Source organism: Cyprinodon variegatus, unplaced genomic scaffold, assembly GCF_000732505.1.
Source record: "Cyprinodon variegatus isolate N-32 unplaced genomic scaffold, C_variegatus-1.0 Scaffold1, whole genome shotgun sequence".
Classification (NCBI taxonomy): Eukaryota; Metazoa; Chordata; class Actinopteri; order Cyprinodontiformes; family Cyprinodontidae; genus Cyprinodon; species Cyprinodon variegatus.
In genome coordinates this window covers 2,590,591-2,607,192 of record NW_015150454.1, presented here as the reverse complement: position 1 = coordinate 2,607,192, position 16,602 = coordinate 2,590,591, and the positions used below count along the sequence as shown (strand labels likewise).

At 37.7% G+C, this 16,602-nt stretch overlaps 1 protein-coding gene across 3 annotated transcripts in view; it reads right to left on the bottom strand.

Moving 5' to 3' along the window:
* Positions 1 to 16,602, bottom strand: part of LOC107100903 (semaphorin-4G-like) — a 42,321-nt gene that overhangs the window by 17,366 nt on the left and 8,353 nt on the right. For all 3 annotated transcript variants that reach the window (XM_015399696.1, XM_015399618.1, XM_015399775.1), the window contains 6 exons: positions 9,784 to 9,932; positions 4,180 to 4,242; positions 2,529 to 2,627; positions 2,306 to 2,399; positions 2,109 to 2,222; positions 450 to 604 (listed from right to left, as the gene is read on the bottom strand). In XM_015399696.1, coding sequence (XP_015255182.1) covers positions 450 to 604; positions 2,109 to 2,222; positions 2,306 to 2,399; positions 2,529 to 2,627; positions 4,180 to 4,242; positions 9,784 to 9,932 — 674 coding nt within the window. The remainder of the gene's footprint in view (positions 1 to 449; positions 605 to 2,108; positions 2,223 to 2,305; positions 2,400 to 2,528; positions 2,628 to 4,179; positions 4,243 to 9,783; positions 9,933 to 16,602) is intronic.

The following is a 16,602-nucleotide window of genomic DNA, read 5'->3' as shown; positions in this document are numbered from 1 at the left end:
ACACACACAGACACACATTCATGATAACAGTCTATAAAAAATGTACTTCTGAGGATAAGTTTTCAACATTGCAAAAATAGGAATGGCATATTTTCTTACTACAATAAAGAGTGTTTTTCTACTATAAAGGAGAGAGAGACCTAATGAGCTTTTCATTAAGGAGACAAGGATTTACACAAGGATCATTTAGACAAGGATCTAAAAGAGAGCAGATGGCTGGTGCCATTCAGGGTTTCAGGGAATATTTATCATTCACATTTTTAAAAAGAAAGATGCTAACAAGCCTGTCTCACCTGCAATCAACCACTTCAAGCTTCACTGGCTCTGCAACTAATTCATCACAGATGCAGTCTGCTCCTTTAATTACAGTCCTTGCTCTAAATGCATCTCCATCCCTGCCCCTCTGTTGTTAAATCAGCTGAAAACTTCACATTCTTCCCTTTTCTCACCTTACAAACACGGGCCACTCGTGCCACCCTGCTGTGACTGGAGCTTGTCGTCTGCTCCTGGCTTTTCTCAGTGAAGAAGAAGTAGATCTTATCATCGTCTCCGTTGCTGCTGCCCAGACTCTCCCGTACAAGAGCTGAGCCCACAAATTCAGCTTCTGAAATGAGGAATGATTAAAACATCATATTCTCTTCAGTTTATGGGCTACTGCGCCTTGTAACATATTCATACCCGTCTAACACTTTTGTTTTCTCTTCACATCAATAAAATCCATTGTATTTATTAATAATTTAAGTGACAAACCAACACAAAGCAGAGCACAACAAAGTTGAGTGAATAAAGGATGCTGCCAAGGTCTGTCCTTTATGGGAAAGTATCAAACAGATAGCTATGCTTTCGTTGTTCTCAGTTAAACAATGGGTGCTTTGGTCCATTCTGACCTACAAAACACCATGGTCTGGGAAGCTGATATCATCATCCTGCACATACTATATAAGAGTCAAAAATATCTTGGTAGATTTGTTGGTTTTTGTTACTCTTCTCACTGTATATCTTTGCAGCAATATTTGATAATGATTTCTTCTGTAAGATAAATGGAACACATTCATCTAATTCAATGTTTTTTTATAAAGAAAAAAAAAATCCCCACTGTTACCCATGGTGGTGGAAGCATCATTGTGGCTTTGTGGTATACTATTCAATTCAATTTAGCTTATTTATAAAGCACCAATTCACAACAAATGTCATCTCAAGGTACTGTACAATCAGATTGATTCAAAGTTTTCTATCTAAGGAAAACCATCGGATTGCATCAACTTATTGACTCAATTGCAATCCCTCACACTAAGCATGCTTGTAGCGAGAGTGGAGAGGAAAAGCTCCCTTTTAAAAGGAAGAACCCCGTGCAGAACCAGACTCAAAGTGAGCGGCCTTTGGCTGAGGCCGACTGGGGTTCAAGGAGACAGTATTAAAGAAAAGCAGAGGCAGGAAAGATGACTAAACTTGATGCAAGAACAGATGTAAATCCTTATAAAAATGTGTCAGACTATAAAAGGAGGAAGATGTTCACCTTCCAAAATTACCTTAAAGAGCCAAGGATGGACGCATTTGCATGTATTTAATTGGACCAGTCAAAATCCAGATTTCAGTCATATTAGGCATCTGAGGGAGAGCTCAAAATTGTTTTTGCTTTTTTGCAAAAAGCACTCAGTAAAAACTGCATCTTTTTCACACCTACAAATGTGAAAAAGTTGGAGAGCTGCACACCCAAAGAACTGGAAACTGAGTGATTCTAAAAAGTATTCCACGTCACAATTAAATTAATTATTTTTGTGTTGCTATATTAAATAACATTTAACTAACATTCAATTTTTGTATTTTGAAGTTCAGAGCCACATTGAGTCTTTGTATGTTCATCCCATTTAGGTCTAATAAAATAAAAAGCAGCTGTAAGACAATGGATTTTCTGTAGTAACAAAACAATCTATCTTTCTGCTTCTTCTTATCCATTTAGAATTAAGAAACCACACTGTTAAATTACTTGGGGCTAACCAAGGATAACATCATAATGTTAAATAACTTAAAAATAAAATATTGCTTAACTCGTACAATCTTCCCATCCAAATGTGACCGAATCCTTCTATTTCAAGAACTGATCTCACCATTCAGCCAGCGTGTGGGAGCATCCTCTGTCCTCAAAACAGGAGATGGAGAGTTTCGGCGAATATCTGGAAAGCTCCAAAAATCATACTGCGAGGCGGTGTATATCTGCTGGTCTGAGGCAAAAACAACACCTTTCATCATTTAGATTTGGACACAAATTCCTTATTAAAGAGAAATTTTCTGTGGCATACGGTACCTATAATGACAGCTGTGTAACCCGTCTTTGGACCATGAGGACATTTATCTCTGCCTTCTTCAGGGTCAGAGGACATAACAAAGGTCTTCTCCTCCTAAAAGAAAAAAAAAATAGAGACGCTTTCATTTTGAAAATACTAAAATAAAAATATCTAGCTTATACAGTTTTCAATATTCATCTAGCATCATCAAACATCTTCTAAAAAGGTGGATCGTGGACCTACAATGTATGCACAAAGCGGCCAAAAGGCATGAGTCCCACACATGTAAAGGTGAGTTGAGTTAAACCTCTGCAGGAGGCGAATATGATTGAAACACTCTGTCTGAAAGAGAGAAAGAAAAAGTTTGATTTAAAAAAGGAACAAACAGCAATACATACACACACAAACCATCAGTCAATAATATATTTACATCCTATTTAATCTAAGAAACGCCCTTTACTTATATACAGTAGTGTCATGATTTTGGAACTGATGACTGGCTTAATTATTCACTCCATTCACCTGTCTAACTCTGTCCGGTTTCTCATCACTGCTCATCTTATCCACCTGCTCCAGTCTCTATTTAAGGTGCTTTCATCCAGTCATCACTGCCAGATTATCCTTGTTCTCTCTAGCCAGTGGTGAGAGCATTTTAAAACTACCTGAGAGTTTCTGTTTTCGTGATCCTGACCTGCTCTGCCTCTCTACCACTGAGCCTCCGTGTTCGCATCTGAACGGTTTGCCTGAACTTTCTTTGGACTCCTTGGTCTCTAAGCCTTCCTGTTCTGATCTGTTTGCATGACCTGGCTTCGGACTCCTGCATGTTCTCCAGGGCTGCAGCATCTGGGACACTCTGGGCAGCGCCCGCCACATCTTGTTGGCCAACCAGCTAGATCTTACCTCATTCTGTGGCTTTGGACAGAACTAGTAACCAAGTTAGTGACTCACATTCATAATCTTCCTCTGTTAGATTTACGTGGTCACTAACCCGTGTTTCCTATTCCAGAGTTTCCTGCCCCAGATGCCCAAGCCATTGCTAATCAGATCTGCCAGCAATTAATAAATTATTTTTTTTTTTTTTTTTTATCCCATTCTCTGTCTTGCCTGTATACTGGGTCCCTCTGTTCTGAGTCATGGCATATAGGTCTTTATCAAGTCCAAGAACCTCATAGCCCTTTACATTTCAGGCATTAAGCCACAGATGGTTGCAAGTTACGCTGTAGCCACACCTGCTCACAGGTAGAAGGGAGGCTGAAGTTTTTGAACAGTAGTTTGCTATAGCTACAGTTTAATGATCGTCGTCCATGGATATATATCATTATATCATTCATAGTGTCTAACGTTTTTTGTCTTTTTTTTGTAAATGAATTACACTAAGTGAAATTACCTGTTTGATACAAATGGAAGAGAAGCTCTTAATTACAAAAAACATTTCTTCGCTATTGATTGTGTATTTTATTTTGGGTCTTTATTTTAACCTGCATAAATCCATTTCAATTACCTAAATAATTACACCATTAAAGTAACACAAGAACAAGAAATGTAGAAAATATGATAAATGCATTACTTTTTTAGCTGTTTCAAGTTCAACATTTTTCCAATGAAAATCCCCTCTTGATAAGCGAAGCTTAGAGAATACTGAACAGTCCGATTATAAAACCAGGGTGTTGTAATAAAGAGAAATGCCTCAAACAGGCACAAGAATGACGGGATGTAGAAATAGGGGGAAAAAAAACTTCTCAGAAGAATAAAGCAGCATTTTAGCATAAAGAAAGAGATAAACTTGCCAGCTAAAATATTTTTAGCTATTAATGTATAAGAGAATCAAACAAAGAAAACTTTAAAAAGAAATAAAAAGAATTGACTGAGGATAAAGAAAGAACAGAGTGCCTACCTTATTGTCTTTTCCCTTGAGCAGACAGAGACTCTTTTTCTCACTGGAGGCCTCCCACTCAATCTATAATAGACCGAATAAGAGGAAAAACAAGACAGAAACAGACCTGGATTACATCACTGATCATTCTGCATAATATAGAAATTATCAAACACTTGCAGGAAAATAGACAATAATTATATTTCTGCTTTAAAGCCCTTCATGTAAGATTTTTCGGTCATCCTTGCATCTAAAGTTACTGCTGTCTGAGTAACAAAACATGATTTTTAAGGTTATGAAACAAATATTTAGCAGAGCTAACGGAGAGGACAGAGGCAGAGGAGGGTTTGTAATGCTGTGTTACACACACCTATGAAAAGCTAACACCAGATGAAACACAAAGTAGAACAGGTGGGAGATAAAGTTCACCTTGTGTACAAAAGAGGAGAAACATGTTGAAACCATGCTTTGACTCTAAAATGGAGTTTAAGTCTTTCTTAGAAGACAGTAGGTTATTATAAAAGAGCTCATATAGTTTTTTCTCTTTTGGCATAAAGAAAACGGTTTATATTAATGGTTTAAGCCTGATAAAATATTTTTAAACACTTAGTTTATATTTTATGTTAAAATGAATCTTAGGGTTTTTTTTTTTTATTGAAATGAAAACAACTTAATTTCAGTTTTTTTTTTTGTTTTTTTTTCCATGTAGCCTGAAGATGATAGCCTCGTGAGACCATCATGATCTCACAAGCTTTCAAGGTTTCACTTGCAAATCAGTCTGGAGACTTTCTGTTAAAGAAAATTTGGAGCCGTTCACCAAACGAACGTCCAATCAGCGTTGGTTTTGAGGCGGGTTGAGGTGTGACGCAACAAGAAGCGCTACAGTTCAGTCTAAAGAATATGGCGGCTTCAGCTGATGTAAACTAGCGTTAGCGTGGCTATAGAGCAAGTTTTATTGGAATTACAGAGTTTTTCTTCACTGAAAGAAGAGCAAAACACTGCTCTGGAGGCTTTTCTCAGAGGAAAAGATGTGTTTGCTCTTCTCTCGACTGGTTTCGGCAAGACTAGCCTGGCTTGTGGTTGTGTTTTCGTCGTCGCTCTGTTAGTACGTCATATGCTTCGTTGATCTGATTGGTTTTTTTGGCCCGTCTATCACCAACATAGGCCAATCAGCTAACCAGTATTTTCGCCCCTTCCCAAAATTACTTCAACGGAAGGTTTCCAGATGGATATGCGGAGCAAATCCATCTGGCGGAGTCAGGTTATGAAGATGATGAGCTTGAGGAGCTGCCAATGAAATAATGTAAGAGATTTTTCCAACAATTTGACTAGGAGACTGACTGTTTCAGAAATATTTTTTGTTTATATTATATCATATTATATATTCATTTTTCTTATATGCAGACAGCCATACCTTCATCCATACAAACTGACTTTTATTTAATAGGTCTTTAAAAGGCCCACCCTCCATATGACTGCACCTTTAATGTAAAGGTCTTTTCCTTTATCACATTGTAATAACACAGAGCATTTAAGAATAATACAGCCTGTAAATGAGGAAGATTTTTAAATGGAAAAAATACTAATAAAAATACATACCTGTTGTTTCACTTATTTGTACTCTTCAAAATTCCTTAAAAACACATTAAGTGAGCAATTTCTTCTTTCCGGGTTTACCTTTAATACAATCAGTGTCAGGAAACCTTGAATAAGTCATCCTTACTTTCTGTTTCCCTGGTATAAAAATATGATGCAACAAAGAGGCCTATTTTCTAAACCATTCCTTATAAAGGGCAAGATAAATAAAGTAAGGCTCTAAGCTTATTGGTATCATGCATATAGATGTTTAAAAATCATCAAAATGCTTTCATGTCTTATCAACGACTTAATATTACAATAAAACTGCAGACAATCAAGACTCTAATTTGATTAGGTTAATCAGTTTATCACATAAAGACAACCTGAGTAAATCAATAGATATTACTCTGCCTAAACCAACCTGGCTTTACTTGGAAAACCAAAACGTGCTTTTTTCTTAATCATGAATTAATTGTGATTATGCCCATTTTTTGGGGGGGTGGAAGTTGAGTTTAATATTTTATAAAAAAGCCACATCCAGATAAAAAAAATCATGCAAATGTCAACATTTACCATGTGCAAGGCAGTTTTCTAAATCATAAACTCATTGCACAGCAATCTTTGTAGGTCAACTGCAACACCCCCTCTTCCTACACTTACCCCAAAAATAAATAAATAGATTGCATGGACTATATTAGCCTGTCTAATTAATAGGTCTCTCTAATTAAATTAAAGAGACCTATTCCATGCAAAATCAATGTTTTTGAGCTTTAGACTAAGTTAAAATTGTATTCCTTCATCGGAATCATGAATCATAAAGGGTGTTTCGTTTGATTAATGCATCTCTGAGTGATAGTCATGAATTTGGAAACTACCTCCGTAGATTGAGGCTCCCTCTAGGAAACACCTACCTTGACTGCACTGTACCAGCAATGTAAACAAAGGCCCTGCTCTCCCGTAAAGGAGGGGTGATGTGAGGTAGAGGATGATGTTTCCATCTCAAAGTTAAGACCAAGTGGCTCTTTTAGCAACAAATGATACAGAGGAGCAACTTTTCTTTTAAGCTAAAGTCTAAGCTCCGAAAATCTGTTTTTTTGGCCTGTGGTCTTAAATTTTGTTCAGGCTCCTGAGAGGGTGGATATGGTGACGTCATCAAAAGGGCGGCACACAGACAGTGAGAGGCGCCTTCCCATTGAAGGCAAGTTGTTTTCTTAGGGGATGGAAGAAAATGTCTACATCTTAAAACAAATGAATACCCATGTAGTTTTAAAAGTATTCATTTATGATATATATTATATTCATAGGTGACTTTGAAAAGCTTGAAAAAGCCTGATATACTAGCTTCAAATGTTGTTCAAAGATTTATGATCTAAGGGGGGGGGAAAGCAAAGCAACAAAGAAATCTATAAGGGTGCAAATACCTTTTTGCCGTCGAAAGAGACACTCCTTGTGAAAGAACCTTGTTATTTATATAAAACAATTATTGCAGATAAGTAAGAAGGAAACTATTGCGGCCTTGGTTTTGTTAAGTTTTCTTTTTCAGTATTCAGTTGTACTTTGCTCCATGTTTTCCAAATTTATTGGTTTATTTCTATTTTGTTGTGTTTTCTGGATATATTGAATTCTTAGGTTTTTCTTTGATACCCTCTGTTGCCCTCTTGTGTTGGTCCCCTCTTCCCTAGCTCCTTTCTAGAAGCCTCTGTTCACACCTGCTCCCAATCAGTTAGTCCAGTCTTTGGTCAGTCAGACATAAATACTCTCCCTGTGCAGTTCCTCAGTGCTGGTTCCCTGTCTTTCCACGGCTCCTAGTGCATGTCTTCCCTGATGTCTCCATGGTTCTGGTTTGTATTGCATTTTTTATTTGGATTTTGGATTCCTGCCTCTGTTAACTGTGAACGCTCCATTAAAACGACAAAAACTCACGTCTGCCTCCCTGCCTCTGCATTTGGGTCCTCAAAACCTCAACCAAACCCTGACAGAAACCAGAACTAAAGGAATAAAAGGAATACTATATTTATCAAAAAGTAGGTCAAATTCTAACCATCTTTTATTGCCCAGCACTAGTAAAAAAAACAAACCTGTGCTGAGAAGTCCAAGGAAACGCTTACACATTAAACCTTAATTTAAGATAATAAAGTTTGGATGTGAATGTTTAAGGTTAATGGTTAACCGCAACATTAAATATTAGGTATTGTTTTCGTATTACAAACATTTAGCTAACCAACATTGAGATTTATGTACAAATTACACATTAATTGTTTTTTTATTTGCAAACTGGAGCTAAAAAAAAAAAGTTTAACCCTAATCATTTTCTACAAATAAAGCTCTATAATAGGGAATTAAACACTTAACTAGAGAGCTCCTTCAGTCAAAGAATACTACAGTCTATTTGGACAAAAGAGCATTATCGCAGATCCAACCTCCAAGCCGCAGTAGTAATAATGTATCTTTATGATCTTTGCTGATCCCATTAGAGCACATAAGTGTTAACAATGATATTAGTTTCTTACTATCATGCCACTTTTGCAGTCTTAATTCTACTCTGTGTTTCTATATCTATGATTATTTTTTATATAATAAGGCTGCTGTATTATTTTTACCTTGAACTTCTTTATATACTACGAGTATGTCATTTAAATAACTGTACCATTTTCTTTTTAAAGGCACACTATGCAACATTTTTCAGTTAATTAATGTGTTCCATAACGTTATGGATGATTAAATGATTCATTTCAGGTTGAACAAAGGTATTCTCGGCCGCCCTGGTGGTCTGTGGGGGAAATACTGCACTTGCAATTGCAGGAGCACCGACCCGCACCCACAGGCTCAGAAGTCTCGTGAGAGTCAGTCTTGCTTTACGGCGTGAACTGCTAACGCCCCCAGTTAAAAGCATTGTCGTTGCTAGCACAGTGGCGATCTTTGTGCAGTTATGCTACATTCACATCGGACGCAGCAAAATCGCGTCTGCTGCTTCATTTTTGCTGCTTGTACCAGTTAGTTCTGACGCGCGGCTGAAGCAGCTTTGCTGCTCTGGCTGCGCGGTGCAAAAGTGTGTCTGACACGCATTGGGCGGATCTTCACTATCCTTTCTCTGCCTTGCAGCTATATTTGCTGTGATCAGTGGGAATAAAGTAGTTTTAATATGTTTTTAAGTGAGAAAATACACCTGAAAACGTAATCAGTGCCGTCAGTTCATTCAGATTATTATCCTGCCTTCAATGTTTTTTCTGTCGGAGCCGCTCAGACCCCCACATACCAGCGGTGCGCCGACAGTAGCAATCCCTTCATCAGCAGCCTCTGGCCTGGTCGCCTCCTCGCGGTTCACCACGGCAGCTGGTAGGTGTTTTTCATCTAAATAATCCAAACTGCATATTCTGCCGGCAGATTTCTGCATTTTAAGTTAATTTAGGCGTCAATAAACTGTTTAAGAGGAGTGATCATCAGCGCTGTGTCTCTCTCCCTGCGTCAGATGCTTAAACGCGCCCGATGCGCTGCTTCAGCTGCTCAGACGTGCTGCGCCTGCTGCTCAAAACGCGCCGCGGGACCTTTTGCTGCGCCTTGACATTACGTTGCATGTAAACTCGCTGCTTCTGTCGCGCCAGCTGCGGTGTGAACGCAGCATTAGTCATTCGTTGCGTTCGCCTGTCTGCTAAGCTCAAAACAACCGCGCCTGGCTTGACGGAGAAACCAGGAGAACAGCTGTGCATATTTACGACAGTGCACTTTTACTTTCGCCCTCTGGGGGGAGCCTCGCTGGAAAATCAACACCGGTTGCATAGTGTACCTTTAAGATGTTTTTTTTTCCCTTGCTGTAAGTTCTGTGTATGTATTTAGATTTTTTGTTTTCTTTTTCAGTTTTTAAAACCCTTATATTTATATTTATAGTGTGCTTCGATTTGCCCATTGCTTCACCACTGACACACATGAATATCCAAACTGTGGGACAGTGCCTGATCTCAGATTTAAATGTTTTAATAACGGTTCCTGCCCTGTGATGCAGCCCTGTAAGGCACAAAACATGCAGCAATACAAAGAAGACAAACTCACAGAGAGAGGAGGACTGGCTGAGATGTCAGAGGCATTCAGAGCAAAAGCTGCCCCCTGAGCCCCCACATAGAGCCGCTCACTGTCATCCTGCAGCAGCATCGTACTGATGGGGACTGCAGAAGACCTAAAACGCCTGCAGCCCTGGAGACCTGATGAGAAAAGAAGAGAGAGGAGGATGTTTGATTGAGGGTGCTCCACTGACACTGCTTTTGCTGCAAAAAGAAATAATGTCTGTTAAAAATATATCATACCTTTAAATCTCTTGCTCAGACAAAATTAGCAGCAAAGGATTTTTTTTTTCATATCTTCAAACGATCTATTGTTTTTGGGCTTCAATTATTTTTGCAGAACATTTTCACAAAAAAAACTGTACGATTTAAAGCTGGTTTGACTTTTATAAAGCCATTGGTACCTAGGAATAAGCACAACCCCTTAGACTGGGACTTTTGATTACAGTCTGTCACTGTAGGAAAAAATGTAGGTTCAAAAATAACCTGGTCCAGAAGAAAAATGTTTTCTCAGTTGTCAGAATTTCATATTCACAACTATACTATAAATGCTATTACATATTTGTTGTGTGGTGAGTAAAGCAACAGAATAAAGTAAAATATTTAGATTCTGATGGGCTTTTGTTCAAAAATGCATAATGTAGGACATATTAAAAACTGAAGACTGAGAGGTTCCTTAATCTGATCTGACATGTCGAAGATATAAAAGGTAAATTTCATTTGGTATGATGGATTTCCCACAGCAGGATTTTTGAATGCTGGTGCAAAATCGTAGGTGTTGTTGCTTCTCCTTACAATGTTTTTTTTTTTTTTTTTCCAAGCTGTCTGAAGAAAATTACTTCATCAAATTCCATTCTTTTAAAAGCGTCACAGCAGACGGCTCCTCATGTTGAAGCCTTTTTCACAAGGCTGTGATTCCAATCAACCAACATTTTCCTTTTTAATCTATTTCTCTGCCATCATAACGAAACACCCAGCTCTTCCACTGAGCTATCGATCATGGTCCCTCAGATCTGTATTCATTGCAAGCATAAAGCATAGTGAATTGGCCAAACATATTATTGGAGGGAAGGTTTTTAATACATTTGGTCCAGAAATTCTGCAACTTTACAAATATTGTACCTAGGTAGTTTTGGTAATCGCAATATTATAATCACTCACATAGAGATGACAGTTTGCTATATATCTCTACATTCTCCAAAGGTTATACTTTAGTCCAGACAGAAACAAGCCAATAAAACAGTTAACAACACTACTTCTATTACCTCTTTGAAGTTTAACTTCAACATAATCAGGCTGAAATGGGGGAAATCACAAGTTAAAAGAATAAGAGTTATTCAACTAAGAAAGCTAATTATAAACAGCTCTTTTATCTGTTAACAATGATGATCTGTCTGTAGGTTTATAATGTAGCTGGATTTTAAAAATGTTTTGAATTATCCAAGGCTAATAATTGCTCCACATCTTTCTCAAAATAAGAAAATATATCTGTTTAAGCTAAAGACCAGAGCTTGGATTTAATATTGAGCACTCATTGATGGCGTTGAAAATCTAAACAGTTATTCACATATAGACCATATAGAATTTGATCTAATGAATTGATATCAGATGTATGAATGCAACAGGTGATACAGTTTGCTATGCAGCAAGAAGGTTCTGGATTTGATTCCCTGCACAGGGTCTTTCTGCACTGAGTTTTAATGTTCTCCCTGTGCATGCGTGGGTTTTCTCTGGGTACTCTGGCTTCCTCCCACAGTCAAAACACATGACTGTTAATTGGCTTCTTATAAATTGTCCTTTGGTGTGAGTGTGTGTGCATTTTTGTATGTCTTTTTGTGTCTCTGGATAACAGGAGTATTTTCAGCAGTTTTTAGAGCAAATCTCACAGATGACTAAAAGAAGAAGAGAACTCGTTATAAAGAGAACTTTAAAAAAAATCTAATTTCCACAAAAAATAAAGAAACTGTAAATTGTTGCATATGTAAGCTTGGATGACTGCCTTAAAGAAATCAAAGCAGAAGTATTCCCCTGTCTACCAAATCAATAGTAGGAACTGTTGCTCATCATAATCCAAATGGCTTGACTATAGATTCAGTTATTAATTCAATTTTACTGAAACTTTAAAAACTGTGTCAAATATAATTCCATAAAACTTTGATTGATAACAATTACCTACAAGTCACATTTTCTGTCTTTTAACCATGACCCTTACCAGTTTAAACGACATCTGTAATAATAAGTCTTTCTTGAACGAGCATCACCTAGATAAGTTACAATCTTACAATGCTGAACTATATTTAAAACTATATAGAAGTCAAAAAGAACTATATGAACTTCATTTCAACCATCTCTGAAACAATAACTAAAGAACATGTGAACTCATGAGGCATGTTATACCGTAAATGGCATACTGATTATGATGTGCTTAGTAGGTAACACATTTATTTTTACTACTTGTTTTATAATTTGTAATTTTCGCTGAGTTGAATAGATGTAAACCAATGAGGCATAACTTCACCACCGACTACCTGTTAGTGTCTTGGTCTCTCTTTTTATGCCGACAAACACCATAAAGTGGAGGTATAGAACCTGACACCAAGGTTTTGGTGATTTTTAAGTCCTGTAAATTACAAGGTAGGCCTGCGTAGATCTGAGTTTTTGTCCAAGAGTAGCCCACAAATGCTCAATCTGATTTAGAGCAGGGGAATTTGGAGGCCAAGTCAACTCTTCAAAATGTTGTTGGGATCAAAATCCAGTCCATTCATTGAAAGGTCTGTAATAATCCTTTGGTAGGCATTATGAGCCATCAATATGTATATAAGACCTACACTCTCAGAGTAGAACATTTCCCAAGGTATCCTATTGCCTCTGCTGGCTCTTCATACTGTATGTCTCTTGTAAGTAACTCACCAGCCATTCACAAAATGAAAAACAACAAAAGATTTCACCATTTACTTTGATCTGTCTTACAGAACCAGCAGAACCTTCACCATCATTAATCCAAAACTATTTGTTTTATGGGGTTATGCAGGCCAGTCTTTGTTAACCAAATCCATAAACAACCCTATCACAAATTCACCACTGTTCTTTCCTTCACAACCTTTGACAGATCTTCTCACATGCAGACCAGGAGCACCTCTCTTGAGCTGCAGTCTGCATGTTATGATGGAGTTTCATCCCTCGTTTTCCTTACATCACCTTTGTCTACACAATGTTTACTTTGCTGACTCTCATACCCCACCCAGTGCAATGATAAACAAATCATTAAGGGTAAACACTTGATCATTCATGTTATACACAGCTGTTATCTAAAAATAAATTATTTCCTAACTCATCAAAACTCATGAAAATTCAAGTATATTTTTGTACAAAGATTACATGGCCGTAATCCAAGATGCAAGACGTAATTTAAAGGCAAAGATAATGTCTATTCTGCAAAAAATTGCTAAAACTGTCATCCAAACCTAAAAGCAGCATCAAAGAGAAAGTATCAGGTTCTTTGCTTCTGGGTCCTTCCATTCACATCTCAATCCCCTGTTCTCTGCGTTTTTCTTCTGTCAAGCTAAACACCTACATGTCCTCCCTCACTAGTCCCTTGGCCTCCTTCCCTTCATCTTACCTGACTGGCAGCCCAATCTCCAGCACATTTCTCCAAACATACCCACCGTGTCTCTCTCTCTCTGTGCAAGCTAACTCAATTTTACCTTATTTTTGTTCCGAATCAATCCATCCTTAGCAGTCCCTAAGGATATACTTCTTCTTGCTCCTGTCCATCCTCATCACTAAGAACACACATCTCAGCATCATTGGGCATTTTCTGCAGGAAACATAGCTTGGAAACAAATCAGAATAGTTCCGGTAATCTCTTTTTATAGTAGCATGAGGATAATAAACTAATTAGAGCTGATTACTTAATAAGGCTGTAAGCTCCAGTTGCTCAGGTGTAGGAATTTGCTTTAAAAAAAATAATACTGCTAGTTTCTACCAGGTTTAATGTTACAATGAGTCATAGGTGGTGCTCCTTACATTTCTACTTAATAGCTACATTTATATGGGTAATCAGAATCAACAGGTGATCAGAATAAAAATGCATTATGTAAACAAGCCAGTCGGGATGTTCTGACTGGATTTGGCAGGATCAGAATAAAACTGTCAAGGTAGGGTTCAGGTTGTCTGAGGACCCAAATGCAGAGACGACGAGGCGGAGATGAGTTTTGCTGATTTAATGAAGGAACAAATGACAACAGAAGCATGAAACAAACAAACAAACAAAAAAACAGGAGAATGCAGGGAGAAACACACATGAGGAGTAAGCGATGAAGAGAAACCAGCAATGATTAACTGTAAAGGAGGATTATATATGGGAGACAGAACAAAGAGTGGAGTAATCTGTTAACTGGGAGCAGGTGTGGACAGAAGCAGATAAAATGGGGGCCAAGGGGAAAGGAAAAGGGCACCAGGGGGCAACAAAGAGCAACCAGGGAAAACAGGGCTTAACTGTAACTAGAAAAGAACTTAAATAAGGCTAAAGGGAAATAAAACTAATGACTACGATGACACAAATAAGAAAATAAACCAATGAACAAGAAAACAGAATGACATAAATAACTGAAAACTCAAAAAGAAACTCAAAAATAAGTCCAAAGAAGAGAAGATTAACAAAAACAAGCTGACCTGACTGTGCATGTGCATTTAAACGGCAAAATCCAGTAGTTTTCTTTTTTTTTTCTGATTGCAAGATTTTCTGCATATAACTTGTTTAATGTCAGGTAATATGCATCAAAAACATATTTTTTTACAAGAAGAAAATGTATGGGGTAAAAGTAGGGCACAGCAACAGGTGGGGGAGGGAGAGTGAAACAGTACTTATTGCTTTCAACAGCTGGAAAAAAGATCCTGCAGTTCAGATATAAATATTGACACAAAATATCAAGATGTCAGCCAAGATCTTACATCTGGAACAAATGGCACTACTTATATACGGTGTATATAAATTCCTAGTCTCAGCTTTATGTCACCATCAGGCATTCCAAGCTATCTTGGGATGGATCTGTTTGACAGAACAAGATACTAATGAGGAGACATTCAGTACAGCGTGTGTTCATACACATACACTAACAACACATGTTACAAACTCCCTTGCAGCAGAAAGTTGTGCAAATCCTAAACATACAATCTATCAAGCGTCCACTTAGGTAGAATAAACAGGACGCTAACGTCAATACACACAGACATCTCTCAGCCTGTTAGAGCCAAAGTAATATATGAAAAAAAAAACTGTGATGTAGTTCTAAGTAAACATCTAATTAAAATATATACAGAGCATGATGCTAACAGCCTGTGTGATCAGGTGTGGTGCCATTTTGACAGCAATTAAACAGTATAAATGCAAAAGAAAAAATAAATAAATCTACTTTTCCTGCCTGCCAGAGATCGTTGTGGCAAAAAAGAAATGTGTCATGAATGCACCAGCCGCAGCCAAATCACTTCTCTCTGAATATTGCATGGTTATCAGGGAAGCTGTCATTAAGATTCCTATCAGCTGCTCTGAAACACAATGCTCTCTGTTCAGCTGAGCAGGAGTTATTTCCTACCCAGTGCTGCTCCCGGGTCTTCAGGTGTCTACTTTAATCCTTTATTCTCACCAGAAACCAGAAGAGTTCTCGCTCTCAGGAGATTTTTTTTTCTCACTCAATACGAGCGTCTCATTAAGGCTGAGAGAAAGCCTACTTCTCTAAGAAATCCAAGCATGTAACATGAAGAGTGTCAGTGAAGGTTTGACCACAGGAGTGAGGTAGTTCAACACCCTCACTGGAAGTGTTGCAAAGCAGGGAGATTTATCAGGGTTGCTTTACAATAATACTCCCAAAAAGCACGTCTGTAGCTTTGGCTTACATGATCATTCCAGAATAGGCTGCTTTTGTCGGGTTGTGAAACAAAAAGCCCGGATGATGTTATTTATTGAGCAAACACTTGGAGGGACCTCAGCTGACCAGCAAAGTACGCTGTGTTCAGGGACACACACGCACACACAGACAAAGCCTGCACACAAGCTTATGGAACTTCAAGGCATCGGACTGTGACATGACAGACTGTCTAGGCTTTGCCGTCAAACATGTTTACTGCTTGCCTTATTGACGTTTACAGGAATTTCGGAGGCAAACCCTCCCAAAACCTGACAGGTTTAAATAAGAGTCGACAACAGTGATGTTCTTAGTTTGATCACGTTATTCTCCATGTAACAATGTCTATCAATGGTAGAGCACCAAGCTTTAAATCTGCTCAAAGAAAAAAATGTACATTTCTTCCAACTGATAACCCCACAAGAATACATTTTCTTCTTTTTTGAAGAGAAAAATAGTTAAGGTGAAATGCGTGCGTTCCTGCATAATTGTGTCTACTCACTCAGGTTGAGGAGGCTTATTTTTAGATTGCAGAGAAAAACAAATATTTGAGGGATTTGCACATTGAAACCTCTCATCAGGAAGAGGCAACCGAGAAAAAAAAAAAAGAGTTTTAGTAAAAGGACAGTGCCAACATTTTCATATCCCTTAAACTTTTCATATCTCTGTTTGGATTTTATGTGGCTAATATAAAAAAAGCACATCTGTCAAATGGTAGAGAAGGGGTAAAATTAAAATATCTGAAATGCACTTGTATTAAGACAGCTATTTAAAACTGTATAGAAACATCTTTTACTCCAATTGTTTCTTATAGTATAATTCTACCAGTTTTGCAAACTTAGAGAATAAAATTGTTTTAAATATTGCAACACATTTTCAATTTAATTAATTTGAAAGCAGATTAACAG